This window comes from Melanostigma gelatinosum (assembly GCF_949748355.1).
Source record: "Melanostigma gelatinosum genome assembly, chromosome: 23".
Lineage (NCBI taxonomy): Eukaryota > Metazoa > Chordata > Actinopteri > Perciformes > Zoarcidae > Melanostigma > Melanostigma gelatinosum.
The window spans coordinates 15983234-15998774 of NC_136656.1; the positions used below are offsets into that span (position 1 = coordinate 15983234).

Consider the following 15541-nt stretch of genomic DNA (forward strand, 5'->3'; position numbering starts at 1 on the left):
ATCAATATTATTACTACCACTACTGCTATTACTACCACTACTACTATTACTTATATTACAACTGCTATTCATGCAACTACCAGTACTAATACTACTACAGCTATTAGTACGACTCCTACTAGTACTACTACTACTGCTACTTCAAATACTGCCATTACTTTTACGACCACTACTACTACTACCACTACTGTTATATTAAATACTACGACCACTACTACAGCTATTACTACTACTACTAATACTAGGCTACTACTTCTTCTAAATACTGATACTTCTTCTAAATACTAATACTTCTACTACTAATGATACTTCTACTACAACTACGACTTATACTACTACTATTACAAATATCACTACTGCTACTACTACTACTTATTCTAATGCAACCAATACGTCTACCACTAATAATACTTCTACTTCAACTACAACTTCTACTACTATTACTACAAATATCACTACTTCTGAAATTTGTTTAAGCTACAGATATTGTTCAAATATCAAAATGTTCAGCTCTTTCAGGAGAGGGGTGCTTTGACTTTTCATGTTTGTAATCTTTAAACTTTTTGAATTCAGCGTTTTGCAATTTTCTTTTGAATGGGATCTCTATGGAGAAAATCTTCAAATCCTGTTATACTTCTTCAACTTTCAAAGCCTTCTTCTTCCTCATACTTTCAGCTACAGACACCATAGTTAGACATTTCAATGAGAAGGTTTTTCAGCAGTGCAGTTTAAATGCTTTCGGGCTTCAACATTTTTCGGACAGATAGTCTCCCATTTCTTAATTTTCAGCAATTTTTTCACAATTAATTTCAGCTTTCAGCATTCCAACGCATTTTCAGCAGGAAATGCATTTTCTAGTTTATCATATTTTCACATGTAGCTTGTCAATGTTTTTAGTCACATTGAAGTGAACATTACAATGCTCCTTTGGAATCGTAGTCTTATTTATTACAATACGATACTATAAACTAAAACTGCATCCACTAATGAGGCGGTTCAAAGTTCACCTAACTGCGCATGCGTGTAACATGGTGGCAATAGCTGTACTAACTGGGGAAGTTGTGAAATTATTATCATAGTTTTAACAAGCGAAATGGGTCGTTGACTGTGGAACTCGTATAAACTCTACACAGAGAGTATATCCTACAGGAAGAGAAGGAAACCATGACGGCTAACGAGGATCAGGAGGTACGATGAGTGAATGATGTTGCAGTAGCAGGCTAGCCGCTGTTAGCCGCTGCTAGCCGCTAATTACCGGAGACTAGCATGACTGCTAGCATGATAACGTTAGTCTAGATTGACGAGTTTAGTTGGCAGCTCTTCTTCTTGGTACACAGCGGAACAGGTCATGTGATGAGAAAGAGCTCAGCTCGGAGAGTCCAATGACGTTGTATCTGTTGTTGAGTCAGATCAGCTCGTGACGGAGTAAATGGTTCGCCAAACTCCATTCAGACGTTTGTCAAGTCTGTCTGTTTAAATATATGGAGGAATGCGTGCCACATAAACCTTAAATCAAGACCGTTTCTGATTACAAAACGGCCTTGAATCCATCCGGTGTAACCGTTAACTGTCAAACATTATAGTTTGACGTCGGTGTTCTACCTCAACCTCTGACTCGCGTAATAAGTGAGTTAGCAGATGGCTTCAGCAAGTGAAAGGTTGAATTCACCGGTAGTCAGTGAATGTCTGGAGGATCACATGTATACCGATTTAATGACATGTCGTCATGGTGTTCGTTGTAAGGACAAGCTGTAATTAATGTAATTTATTGTAATTATTAATTGTAAAGATGTAATGAACTTATTCTATCTGACTACCCTCTCTCTCTCTCTCTCTCTCTCTCTCTCTCTCTTTCAAACATAGATGGAGCTGGAGGCTCTTCGCTCCATCTATGAGGGGGATGAGTGTTTCAAGGAAATCTCTTCAGTTTCCTTTCAGTTTAGGGTGAGTACTGTCCCCTGTGCTGTCCCATGTGCTGTCCCATGTGCTGTCCCCTGTGCTGTTAAAGCCTGCTATAAGAAAAATACCTGTGCCTCCCGGACACATTGTTCCAAGAGGACATCCATCAAATGAAAGCATAAGTGACTTTGTCTTACCTTCTGTTCCAATGTGCTATGACAGATAGGAGACCGTGAGGACACCAAAGCCTTCATCCTGGACCTCACATGGCCTGAGATGTACCCTGAGACGGCCCCGCAGATCTCCCTAGATTCCTTCTTCAACAACAGAATGTGAGTTGCAAGCACACTGCTGTGTTATTAATATTAATATTAATATTATGTTACTATGCATGGTAAGAACTGATGATTAGAAGCTGACATCATCTGGAAACACTCGGCACCTTTTGCTATTGCAGGATTCTTTTCAGAAATCAGAAGATGTTGACACCAAATAGCAAAAAGGTTTTCAAAATGTTTTTAATTATTTAAGTATTTTACATTTGATTTATTCGTTTATTCAGATTTCTGTACAACATGAAAGGAATACTAAATCCATGAGTTATTGATCTGTCTGTTAGCGCTCAGATGTAAGTAGAATTGGTTTATTGTTGATGGTCTTGATGTTTCTTTCCTTTACTCTGATCTAACCACAGCTCTGCAGGGACCAAGCAGCTGATCCTGTCCAAGCTGGGGGAGCAGGTGGAGGCCAACCTGGGCACCGCCATGATGTATACTCTGTTTGAGTGGGCCAAGGAGAACCAGGGGGCCCTCATGGAGAACCACAAGCCTGTCGTCACCGCTGTGGTCAGTACGGTTCATCTCTCTCAACAAATACATCAGTACAGTTTCAAAGTCCTGTGTTTTGGGTCCACTTTTGGTACCAAGCCCTGATGGCTGCACAACCCCAGAGAGCTGTCGTCATCGATGTTGTGGGACATCTTCTCTGCTGGTGTTGTGCTGGTCTTTCCTCCCCTCGGGGTCAGAAGAGCCTTGTAATTGAATGATTGTTGAACAAAAGTCATCAGACAAAAGAACTTGTTGTTGTTGCAGACGTCCAGCGGCGACGTGATGTCTGCCGCCTCAGCAGGCAAGAAGAAGGAGAAGAAGGAGCAGCTGACGAAATCTCAGAAGAAGAGGATCATCAACAGAACAGGTAGATCCCCAAAAGTATTCAAAATGATGCAACTCCCGTTGCAAATTAGGTTTATTGGCAACATTTACAGACTTTCAGCTGTTTTCAATAAACAAGGACAATTTAAATGGCTCAACACAGCTACAAGTGGTTTCTCCTCATTTAACACAACATGACACTTTGAATGACTACTGCAGTCTGATTCAAGCCCTTCATGACTAGCGTCTGTTGTACTTAGTAGAGAAACCTTTTGCTGTTATGACCTGATGCCAACATGATGCATAGCCAGAGACCAGCTCTGACAGCGTTCCCTTTGATTGTATATTAGAAATACGGGGAAGTCAAGAGAATTGTCCAAAAAGTTAAGAGCAGAGATCATTGCCTTGCACGAACAAGGAAAAGGATACAAAAAGATAGCAAAGGCACTGAATGTTCCTGGAGATACCGTTAGAAGCATAGTTCAAAGTTGAAAGTTAAAGGAACACTGGCTACACCACCTGGACGTGGCAGAAAGAGGAAGCTATCAACGGATGCCACCACATTTCTGAGGAGGCAGGTGGCCAAAAACCAGCTCAGAACCATATCAATAAGCCACAGAAGCTTTGGGATTCTGTTCTGTGGAGCAATGAAACACAACTGGAACTTTTCGATGCCCATGGATCAGCGGTACGCCTGGAGGAGGAAGAACGAAGCGTGCGCTGAGAAGAACACCCTGCCTACAGTGAAGCATGGCGGTGGCTCGGTGATGCTCTGGGGCTGCTTTGTGTCTCCTGGTGCTGGAAACCTGCAGCAAGATGGATTCAATCCAGTACCAGGAGATGCTAGGAGGAAACGTCATGCCGTCTGTGAGGAAGCTGAAGCTTGGCCGTCGTTGGACCTTCCAACAAGACAATGATCCCAAGCATACCTCAAAGTCCACCAAGGCTTTACCAAGACAATGATCCCAAGCATACCTCAAAGTCCACCAAGGCTTTACCAAGACAATGATCCCAAGCATACCTCAAAGTCCACCAAGGCTTTACCAAGGCCTCTGGTGTCACAAACAGTCCCGGAAGATTCTAGAGCGGCCGTCACAGTCGCCTGACTTGAACGCCATAGAAAACCTCTGGTGGGATTTGAAGAAGGCAGCAAACCCAAGAATCTTGGAGCTGGAGGCCATTGCCCATGAGGAATGGGCTGAGGTTCCTGTCCGCTGTCAGAACTGGTGTCTGGCTATGCATCACGTTAGCATCAGGTACTCTGCTGAGCAGCCAGAGGTCCCAAAGTAAAACTCAAGTTTAAGCCTAAACCCAAGAGAGGTTTTAGTTTCCTGCGTTATTTCTTTAAGTGAAGGCGTGCAGTGCATCGTTTTATCCACATTTCCTGAACATCCCGACATATATCCATGAACATGACAACACATCCTTTCTGCCTTCAGATAACAAAGGGGAATTACCAAGAGGTTGGAACTGGGCTGACGTAATCAAAGTAGGTGACGTTTACCTTCCACGAGGTGGTGACTCATTCAGTTTAAGCCTGCAGTGACTTCTATCATGAACCTTTTTGATTCATTTGTCTTTCTCTGCTCCGTCCCCTCCGCCTGATGATCCTCCAGCATGTAAGTGAAAACCATCTGAAATAAAAAAAAGTCCTTTCAGATTCCTCGCACGATGCCACGTCTCATGTTTGTCCCGTTTCCCTCTTGCAGTTGAGTAGAACGGGAGGAAAAGATGACGAATAGGCCCGAGAGCAGCAGTCCGGTGCTGCTTTGTTCCAAGGAGGTGCAGTGAAGACTGAACTCAGTGCAGCCTGTTGATGCAAGACGCCGGCACATCTTCATCTTCAACATCCAACACTCCACATGCTGCTGCCCCCTGAGAACCAAAGCAGGCTGGTGATGGTGCACTTCAGGACTCTCTCTCTCTCTCTCTCTCTCACACGCACACACGCACACACACACACACACTCACACACTCACTCGCACGCACACACACACACACTCACTTGCACGCACACACTCGCACACACTCACTCACACACACACTCACTCACTCACTCGCACACACTCACTCACACACTCACTCACACACTCGCACGCACGCATACACACTCACTCACTCACTCACTCACTCACTCACTCACTCACTCACTCACTCACTCACACAGTTGCAGCCCCACTGAGACTGAGCTGAATGTTTGGAGCCCTTGTTGTGTTGTATGTGTTGGTGGGATGCAGCCCCGTGAAGAGGACCATCGTGGGCTTCGGTTAGCGTCTGCTCAGTCACCATCAGGAGTGTGTGTGAGGTCCTTGCTGTCAATGCCATGTTTTCATGAGATGAGGCCCAGCGGTCAGGCACTGGAGCTCAAACATGTTGGATGTGTCCGAGTGTAGAGACATTTTTAACAACACGCTAAATGTCACCGTTTTCTTTCCTGATTTAAATTTGAACTGAAAAACATTTTTATATACGGTATGTAGATGTATATAAATAAAAACCTAATTGATCTGCTGTTGGTCTGATGTAATTTATATTTAGTTAGAGTTGTGTGAGATGGAGGAGAGAGTGAGTGATGTGACTCCTGAAAGACTACATGTTGATGTGGAAACTCATTGTTCTACCAGTTATGAACAGCATATCTGTATCAGTAAACTGACGTCTTTAATAATTAGAGCATATTTCATGTGGAATGAGCAGGTGTGACTGACTGTAAACTATGAAACATGTATTTGAGGCGGGAAACAGTTTCCTTGTTACTGGTTTGCTGGAATTATTCCTGATTTTGGAATTTGACATTTCCACTTTGATCGTGTTTTTCCCTTAAATTTGGGATGGTAGTTGTGCCTTTCATCCTCTGAAGCGTGACAGACGCTGTCACATGGGTCGGAGGTGATGGTGTGTGGACGGGTAACAGACGGGCTTTACCAAGAAGAAGTAAGTGTTTGGGTTTTTTGTTTGAACGACAAATCATCTACTTTTAGTTGTCACTAATAATTCAGACTGGATTTGTATTTGTTTGAAAAGTCATTTTATTGAGGCGCTGCCTTAAAGCTACTCCAGCTGAAAGCTGTTTGAACAAACTATCACGCCCGTTTGTTATGCTCAGTGTTGAGTTCATCCATTACTCAACAGCTACATTTTATATTCTCTCCATTCATTGGATGAGTGTGGAAGGTGAGCGAGCCCCTACTGGTAACATATATACTATACTCGTTTCAGTGTTACAGGATATCATATACACAGATGTGATGTGTATATTTAGCTTGTAATAATTGCAGTACTTCATAAAAGATCAAATATTCTTTTTAGTAATGTGAACACTTTTTGTGTTGCAGGTGACAGAGAGACGAACACTTCCAGCTTTACACAATGGCCCAACTGCACTGTGCCAGGTGGTCCGTGTGCATGAACAGACTCACCTCTTCTCCCAGACCTGTCCACAGTCATCGTCCTGCTGGAGGGAACACTGTGGGCTGTTTGTGTTCCTGGAACCAATCACACGTCTTTGGCGGCGCTCAGCCGGGGATGCAGCGACAGTTGCCTTGCAGAATAGATAGAGGGGATAGCAGGAGAGGGGATAGGCAGCCAATTGTAGGCTGAGACCCACAGTGTACATCTGGTGTGTCGGACTAGACCGCACCCAACATGTGATCTAATGCCTCCAGAGCTCAGCGAAGCTATGTTTGCTATGTTAACATTGTCCTTTCCCTTCAGGCCTGTGTTTTGATCTGCACCTCCGCCTGTGGGATCTGACCTCCAGGCTCTGACCTATAACATCCACCGGCTCAGGAGTGAGGCCCAGAGGAGGTCGTCCCCATGGGGGACACCCCAAAGTACAGTAGGTACAGAGATGTAGTACTGATGGCAGTCGACATTGTGTCCTTTAATCAGATGATGCTTCCGATGCAGAAGAGGCAGATATTTGGGTTTGATTCAACGCAACCTTAATCACAGCCTGCCCACTGACCAATCAGACGATATCAGAGATAGAAGAACCCAGAGTGTCCACTCTGGGTTTAAAACAGGACTTTAAATAAACACTAACAACCTTATAAATGGCGATTGTACCTGCATATTAATTGCACACCGTTTGGCACAATTTTAATTAACTCAAAAAATCATAAATGCAACGTTTCAGTCATGTATTACTTTAGACTATCTGTACTTTTGATCTACGACTGTAGAAAGAGAGATTCCAATGTCTTTTTTATTATACAGCAGGTTCCAGACAGAGGCTGAGGGAAGACGAACGTCACGAACCCATGAGACGAAATAATTTGCTCATAATTCAATTTATTATGTCAGTCCCAAATCTGACACCAAGCTGTATGTGCTTGGTGTCAGTGAGTAATTATAATTGTGCTTTGACTTATTGACACCCTGAGGAGAATAGAATGTGGGGCAAACACTTACTACATGATATTTCAGAATACATTTTGTTTCGGAGCATTTTCGAGGCACCATACGGTCCACATTAGTATTGCTGTAACGTCCTCTTTTGATGGAGTCTGGCTCCCTCTGCTGGCAGTGCGCTGTGTGCCGCTCCATCAGGGCTGGGACGGTGTACGTGTGGAACCTGACCAGTCAGAGTGCAGCACGGCCTCTGCAGCGGCACTGACGCGGTGCTCGCCCACGACTTCAAACTGTACGTCTTTACCGGCAGGAGCACAAGCAGCAGCGTGAAGCCTTTTCCTATCCATTCCAGGTCACTTTGACGTCATTTTGGATATGTTCATCTGCTCATTTTGAGTTCAGTGTTTGGTCTACGTTTTATCCTTTTGAACTCGGATTCGGTCTCAACCCCATGTCAAGACCAGGCCGCAATCTCTGGTTCTGAAAAGTGAAGCCAATGAGGAAGTGCCTTCAACTTGCATTCTGTCAACAGGCCATCAGAGGGAGATCAGGTTGTATTAGAAGTCTATGAGAAAATGACTCTACTTCTCTCTTGTACTTTTAGTGTACTACACTGTACAATCATCCTCCAGGTCAAAGCTTCATGTGTTAAAGCTGCATTCTCTCTAGTGTCCACCAAGGGGCGATTCCTCTGGTTGTACAGAAGTCTATGAGAAAATGACTCTACTTCTCTCTCTAGTTGAAGTAGCTTATAGTTGAAGTCGGTTATAGTTGAAGTAGCTTATAGTTGAAGTAGCTTATAGTTGAAGTAGCTTATAGTTGAAGTAGCTTATAGTTGAAGTAGCTTATAGTTGAAGTAGCTTATAGTTGAAGTAGCTTATAGTTGAAGTAGCTTATAGTTGAAGTAGCTTATAGTTGAAGTAGCTTATAGTTGAAGTAGCTTATAGTTGAAGTAGCTTATAGTTGAAGTAGGTTGTTGTTGCTGCAGAGTAGCTATATTAATGGCATAAGTTGACACTAATTAAAAATGGACCCAGGCTGTTGCCTAGTGATGCTAATTTCTTTGTAACTGTCAATATGGTCGGGCTGGACTAATCATTCTGATGCTATGTTAACCTAGCATAAAGACCTTGTCATCTCCATGCTAGTATAAAGGGATCGTTGTGATGTTCTGAAGGTGGTTGTATGAGGTTTTCCTCCATAGTCTGCGTATTACTACAGTAGACGGAGGTTAGAGAAACAGACCGGAGCTCAGCACAAGAGCAAAGTAGAGAACCTCTTCAAAATAAGACATAAGAATATGAGTGGGTTCTCCTACACACTGGGCACATGGGAGAAGTTTCAGATGGTTGCAATCTGCTGCCTTACCGCTAGATGCCGCCAAATGCTACACACTGCTCCTTTAGGGTAGACTATTTCCAGTCTATTTCAGCACTTTACATTGCTATAAGTGAGCCCTTACCCATGAGGAGCTGAAGCTCTTCACAGCCTCAGCTGGTTCATCACAGTAATGAAACGGCAACTCAGCCACTTCCATGAAGAGTAAGCAACCTCCACTCGCCAAGGAGGACCGTGAGATGGCTTGGAAGCTTCTATGAGCTTATGTCATTCACACGCTTGATAAACAGATTCATATTTAATAGAACAGGTTAGTCCTGCTGTCAACCTTCCCTTTCTGCAACATATACTTCAAACACAAGATAATGATGCTCATCACCCTGCCATTGTGTTCCACTGATGTTGTAATAGAATAACAAACCCACGAGTGGATTCTGTACTGTTTTAAATGTGTAGATGTGAAAATGCTTTAACTTTCTATATACTTAGTCAATGTTTTGTCAATGTTTGCCCTGTTAGACTGAAGGTGTGGGACCCCTTCAAGAGGAGCTACAGGAGCATCTGTGGGAACCAGTCGATAGAAGTCTCCAGTCAGCTTTACGTGACTGAGGGAGGAACCAGAGCCATCCTGCTGTCACGTGTGAAACACAACTGGAAGTTATTAAAAGCTCCTATAAAGAAGTGGAAGGATTTATTAGGGCATTAGTCATGTGAGGTGTGTTTGTCTTCACACTCTGGTGCTAAAAACAACTGGTTCTTTCACATTAAGGTGTCATGCTTTCACACTTTCAAGAAAGGGAAATCAGTGCAGTCCAGATAAGGATTACAAGAGGTAAATGGAATTCATCAGTCTCATTCTAAAGTCAAGAAGAAGATTCAATTCAATTCAATTTATTTTTGTATAGCCCAAAATCACAAATTACAAATTTGCCTCAGAGGGCTTTACAATATGTACACGTTTGACATCCTCTTGTCCCGGGACCCTCACATCAGAACAGGAAAAACTCCCCAAAAACCCCTTTAACGGGGAGGAAAGAGGAAGAAACCTGTGGGAGAGCAACAGAGGAGGGATCCCTCTCCCAGGATGGACAGACGTGCAATGATGTCATGTGTAGAACAGGACAGTGAATTACAACACATTCAATGTATGACACAACCACGACGGGAGGCAAGACCTGGTCCAGGTAAACCCGGATACACAGGAACCTGTGAGGCGAGAAATCACAGAGACTCTGGTGAAGAAGCAGGTCAATAATGTGCATTCATGGTATCGGTAGTATGAAATAGTAATGTGAGTAATAATAAAAGTGATATCAGCAGTTGGAGTCAGCAGGGCCATGGTAGGAGGAAGGACCAGGGTCCAGATGAAACCATGCTCCATGGAAACCTGTGAAGATAACGCTGAGAGCTGAAGTGACTGCTGGCTTTATCTGGTTGAGCAGACACTATAATACTAAATGAGATTTCTCTCTGATCCTTCTCTGGATCAAAAGAAACATTTAACTTCTGATCTGATCATGTCATCACAATCTGTGGCCTCCCGATATAATCATTTTCTCTCCCTCACAGGATTCAAATTGTGATTATGTGGAACTTTTTCACCATAACTTTCCATCAGTTAAAGCCACCCTTCATATGCAGACAAGGTGTTTCCAGGCTCATCCAGTCCTCTGGGGACCAGAGAGCATGAACATTAGCGCGTTGTTCGGACTAAAAACAGCCTCAAGTTCAAACAACATGGGAGCATGTTGTGTCAGGTACCGTTGAGACACCACATCTGATCCAGGAACTCCAGTTTGAGTAACAGATCCAGATGTTTGAAGGTTTTATAATACTCTGAGACTGGAGTTTACTACCACAACAATTTACAACAAAATTAGAGTTGTTTTATCTTTTGTCACGGCGGAATACACTTCATGTTACAAAAGTAATCGACCAGGATTACCAACGCAGCCCCTTGCTGGGGGACATAGTCTGGTTTTACTTTTTCATTTGGTTAAAATGGCTCTAAAATCAGCTGGGGAGGCGACTAGACTGGACCATGTAGTTCCTGAGTCTGAGAAACCCCTGGGATGTACATGACCATTGTATTAAAGGCTACTGTTTAGGAGTCGCCCCCTGATGGCCATTAGAAAGAATGCAGGTTTAAGGCACTGCAGCATTCCGGTTGCTGCCTGCTTCTAAAGCAACTCTGGGACCTTTATTGTGAAACACACTTGCCGTTACCACCAGTAACCACATATCCTCCAGGCCTTAACAAGGATTACAACATTTCACCCCCCAAAAAACCACATCAAATCATCATTCAAAGAACTCAAGTCTCTCCACACGGAGACCTGTTAGCTGAGTCCAGCAGCAGCGAGGAAGAAGACCTTTTACAGCGCTTTTCTTCTAATCTTTGCGTTACGGTCTCTTAAACCCAGTGGGGGGGGGGGGGGGGGCATATGCGGCCATAATCCAGATCAGAGGATTGTACATCATCTCATTTCAAACCAACTATTTCACTGTGAATGCAGCTTGTTTACATTTAGATATGCATCAGAAACATGTGCTTGTTGCTGTAGTACTTTTTAATCAAGTCCATTTATTTGCAGTTAGTTAAATTACAATTGGATTGAAATCAAGCTGTCATTTCTTTGTTATTCCTTCTGGTTTGTTAACAGATATCAGCTCTAATTGTGCACATTAGTTTTGTAATCCTTATTGCTTGTAATCTCGGGTCCCATATGAGCGTGATCCACAGTTGGAAAGGTTTAATATAGCCTCTGCTTACTAGTTATAGTTAAACTATGTTGAACTAAAAACAGTATTACAGCCAAGAGGCTTCAGGGCAGAATGCTTTTAGCCATTTGTACGCAATGTATTACTCACTCATTAAAGCGTCAAAATTCATTCACGTTTCATTATTTGTGTCTGCAATCATCACCTGTCAGCTTGAAGTGAGCAGTTATAACATTCAGCATGTCAACACTTCTCAACTTCTTCCATTAGTGGAGTGAAGTTAAGAACAACAACTATAATCTCCATACTGGGGTTTGTGCCTTTATAAATACATAATATGAAAAGACAGAGGATCACCAAAGTCATCAGGGTTCAGCCTCTGGGGAGCATGAATGTCAGAGCTATCTAGTCAGCACTGAAGTTGATATTTCACTCAGTGTTGGACCGAAGACTGGTGGCTAACAATGCCAGCGCAGAGGCTAACGAAGAGATATTGATGGATTGATGGATTGTGAATAATCTTGGCTAACAGCACACTGCCTGCCCTGCATGGGTCCAGGCTGTGTAAACCTGGTTGCATACTCCATGGTGACGGAGAAAAGACTACTGAATGACTTTACTTTGTTTTAATGAATATAAAAAGACATTTACACAATAGTGATCGTGAACAGGTGAGAACATGACATCCTGTTCCAGTGTCCCAACAATCATCTCCTCAATTAAATAATCTCTTGTAAACATATTACATCTGTAGGTTATTCTCTAGAAGCCATTATTCTATAGAGACAGACACTGATTTCAAATTAAGTGCGTGCTATTAAGAAAGTTCAAATAAAAAGGGGAAAAACTTTGATTGGCCATAACTGATGAAAATAATGATCATTAGCAGGCTCGCCTTATTTTAAAATTGGACCTTGTCCAGAATGAAAAGGGACAGGAACCCAAAAGATGCTTTCATTTGTTTGAAATCAAAATGAGAAATAAAAGTCTGGCACAAAGCAAAAGACGTGAGGAAGAAGGCAGCTTCAGGCCGATGCTTCCTGCAGCAGCTGCTACAGACTGCAGCACAGTTCTAGCCAGAGGAAGCACTCGGTGATGTCATAGCACAAGTTCACTCACAACGTGTCCTTGATGGTGCTCCTACAACATCACCAGCACTGTCATCAACTACGGCTGCTGGTCTGCACCCTCAGGCTAAAGACATGGTCCAGATGAGAGGCGGCTGAAGACGCGGCACTACCTGGACCTGCGGTCCTTTCTGTTTTTGTCCAGGCTCTTGTCCATGGTCTTTTCATTGTCGCCTCTGCACTTGGGGCAGTACCACTTGCCCTTGGGCTTGTAGGTCAGCCCCACGCAGGAGAAGTGGAACCACTCGATGGGGCACTGGTCGTTGTCGCAGCCGATCATCTCGCCGTACGATACCTGCTCGCAGAGGCAGTAGGTGGGCTCGTTGGGGTCGATGGCGAAGTCGACCGGTGAGGCGTCCCGCTCCTGTTTGGCCTTACGCTTTTTCTTCTTCGCGGACTTGGACTTCTTCTCTCGGGGCGGAGCGATGGACGGCTCCTCCACTGGGTCGTCCACCAGGGAGCCGTTGGCCGACGGGTGGCTGGAGTCGCGGCTCTCGCTGTTGCGCTGGCGTCGCGGGCGACGGGCCGAGGTGCGTTCGGGCGCCGGGGAGTCTTGGACGCTGGCACGGCGCTCCGTCGTGAGCCGCTCGGGCTCGCTGGGCTCCTGGAGGCAGAGGGAGTGCGAGTCCATCTGGCGGGAGCGGTTCTCCACCAGCTCCGTCATCTGGGTGACCACGTGGATCTTCTCATCGCCCAGCTCCTGGCTGACGATGAGCGCCCTCTGCAGCTGGATCTGCAGGCGTTTTCTCTGAGCTGCATCCTGCTCACATTTGTACTTCTCAAACACTTCATCCACCTCCTTCAGCACCTCTGCAAAGTAGGATGCAAAGACATGGATTTTACTAACTAATGACACAGGAGATGAATCACCAATTAAAAAATATTTACAACAACATATACAATAACAAATCTCTTATTGTTCCTTGACAGAATTATGTGTGTGTGTTCATCTAATGAAGGTCCGTTTGGATGTGCCAGCAGGAGTTTATGACCTTTTCAAGTCCAGAGGCAACCGACTGTTAAAATGGGCTTTGAGGAAGAAGATCCACAGCGGGACAGTAACGCAACGTTATCGATGCCACTGCTTTAAACCTCCGAGGAGGAGGAGGGCTGAGCCGCAGTCAGTTCCTGCCTGCAGGAAGTGACGTCAGGAAGCTGTGGAGAGGGGTTGCCTAAAAGAGCAGCACTCCGGCTCTCACTCGACGGAGCAGACGCTGTAGTAGCACTTGAAGATGCTGAATCTCGCTTCAAAATGTCCAAATGCAATACGTCCTCCATGCTAGCGGTATATGTGGTTATCTGTCGAAGAACCTATTGGTAACGAAGGCTAGTTGTTAGCCGCTGCGTCCACATAAAGCATCAATGAGGATCGTTTTGTTGTTTTAAAAACACGGCGGTGTGTGTTCACCGTGTTCACGCCTCAACGAACACCGTCTATCAGCGTCTACACGTCCTCGCTCTCCGGTCTGGGTTTATGCATACAGTATGCACACCAAGCAGCGTTGTGTTCAAATACATGCCCGAGTTTATCCCTTGTTTTCCCCGGTATTCGCACACTAATCCTGCACGGAAACACCGCGGTGGGCGGCAGTGTGTATCTGTTAAAAAAAAGTTGATATTTGATTGTCTTTCGGTGCTTGTTATGAGATTATGTTGATGCCGAATTTGCTATTGAACACGAAGTACTCGATACCAACCTGGTATCGGGCATAATGCCGGTGTACTTCTGCTGAGAGAAAGAAATACGAATATCAGAATTTTCTCCTCGAGTTTGGTGTCACACGCCAGACGTCACGGAGCGTGTCCGGGCTATGCTAACGGTCGGTTGGCTGACTTACTGATGTAACGATTGGCTCGCTATGGTTATCCAGATTGCACTCAGTCAGTACTGTCTGTCGGAGGAGCGATAGATATTCAGGCAAGGGGCGCTCGGCTTTTGCAAAACGAGAACACACGGCTCGCGCTGCGCCCCATGTCAGCACACCGCGCAGTTAATGTTCGCTATTGTATGCACGCAGTGGTAATGAATGACAGAAACACGGGAACACAATACCTTGATACTTAGCATCAATTTCTCGAAGCAGCGAAACATTTCTTTGTATGTCCAAAGGCAGCGACTCCACACATTCCAGATAATCCTCCACATAGTTGACCAGTTGTTGCGACTTGTCGGCATTTGGGTAGTGATGGCCTAACATCGTCTTTACGATGCATAGACGCTAGAAACGAATATGGAGGAAATGCGAAAATATATACTGTTAAAATCAAATGCTTGGCGACTTTGCAGCTTGTAGGGCAGTTCACTTCAAACAAAACTCAGGCCACTGCGCATGCGGGAGTATTTTCCTTTTATGGTATTATACCGTTTCCTCTTGTTTGTCGTCATCGAAGGCGGGCCCAATTGGGTTTGCTGCATCTGGATTGGCAAAGAGTGCCCTCATTATCATAACAGTTTTCCCGGGAAATTGAAACCAGAGCTGCCGTAGTGTAGACGGAGACCTAATATAATGTTACCTCATGCTTTTGTTTCATATTTGGGCAGAACAGCAGCACATGTGTTTTCTATTATTTAGCATTTATCGAGCTTGTCAGACTTCAACATAAACCAGTTTTACTGCAATGTGTACACATTATTATAATTTTTTTTTTTTTATAAAATTTTTATTGAAAGACACAAGACAATATTAAGACAATACATAGACATAACAACAAGAGGATGACAAGAACAGTGGGATAAAAGCCAGCAAATATCATATAGTCAGTGTGTGTGTGTGTGTGTGTGTGTGTGTGTGTGTGTGTGTGTGTGTGTGTGTGTGTGTGTGTGTGTGTGTGTGTGTGTGTGTGTGAGAATGTCCTTGAGCCTTTTGAGATGGAGGAAAAAAATATATATATTTATATAATAATAATAATTTAAAAAACCAAACCAAAAAAAAAAAAAAAAAATGAAAAACA

At 44.0% G+C, this 15541-nt stretch overlaps 2 protein-coding genes across 2 annotated transcripts; one reads left to right on the forward strand and one right to left on the reverse strand.

Moving 5' to 3' along the window:
* Positions 1–1021: 1021 nt before the first annotated feature.
* rwdd (RWD domain containing 4) lies at positions 1022–4614 on the forward strand. The gene is made up of 6 exons (XM_079295320.1): positions 1022–1188; positions 1864–1944; positions 2122–2231; positions 2594–2744; positions 2991–3093; positions 4490–4614. Exons 1-6 carry the CDS (start codon positions 1165–1167, stop codon positions 4594–4596), a joined length of 576 nt encoding a protein of 191 aa, XP_079151446.1. The 5' UTR covers positions 1022–1164; the 3' UTR covers positions 4597–4614.
* Positions 4615–12196: 7582 nt separating this feature from the next.
* Positions 12197–14842, reverse strand: ing2 (inhibitor of growth family, member 2). The gene is made up of 2 exons (XM_079295169.1): positions 14643–14842; positions 12197–13399 (listed from the first exon to the last, which is right to left on the reverse strand). Exons 1-2 carry the CDS (start codon positions 14785–14787, stop codon positions 12699–12701), a joined length of 846 nt encoding a protein of 281 aa, XP_079151295.1. The 5' UTR covers positions 14788–14842; the 3' UTR covers positions 12197–12698.
* Positions 14843–15541: the final 699 nt, after the last annotated feature.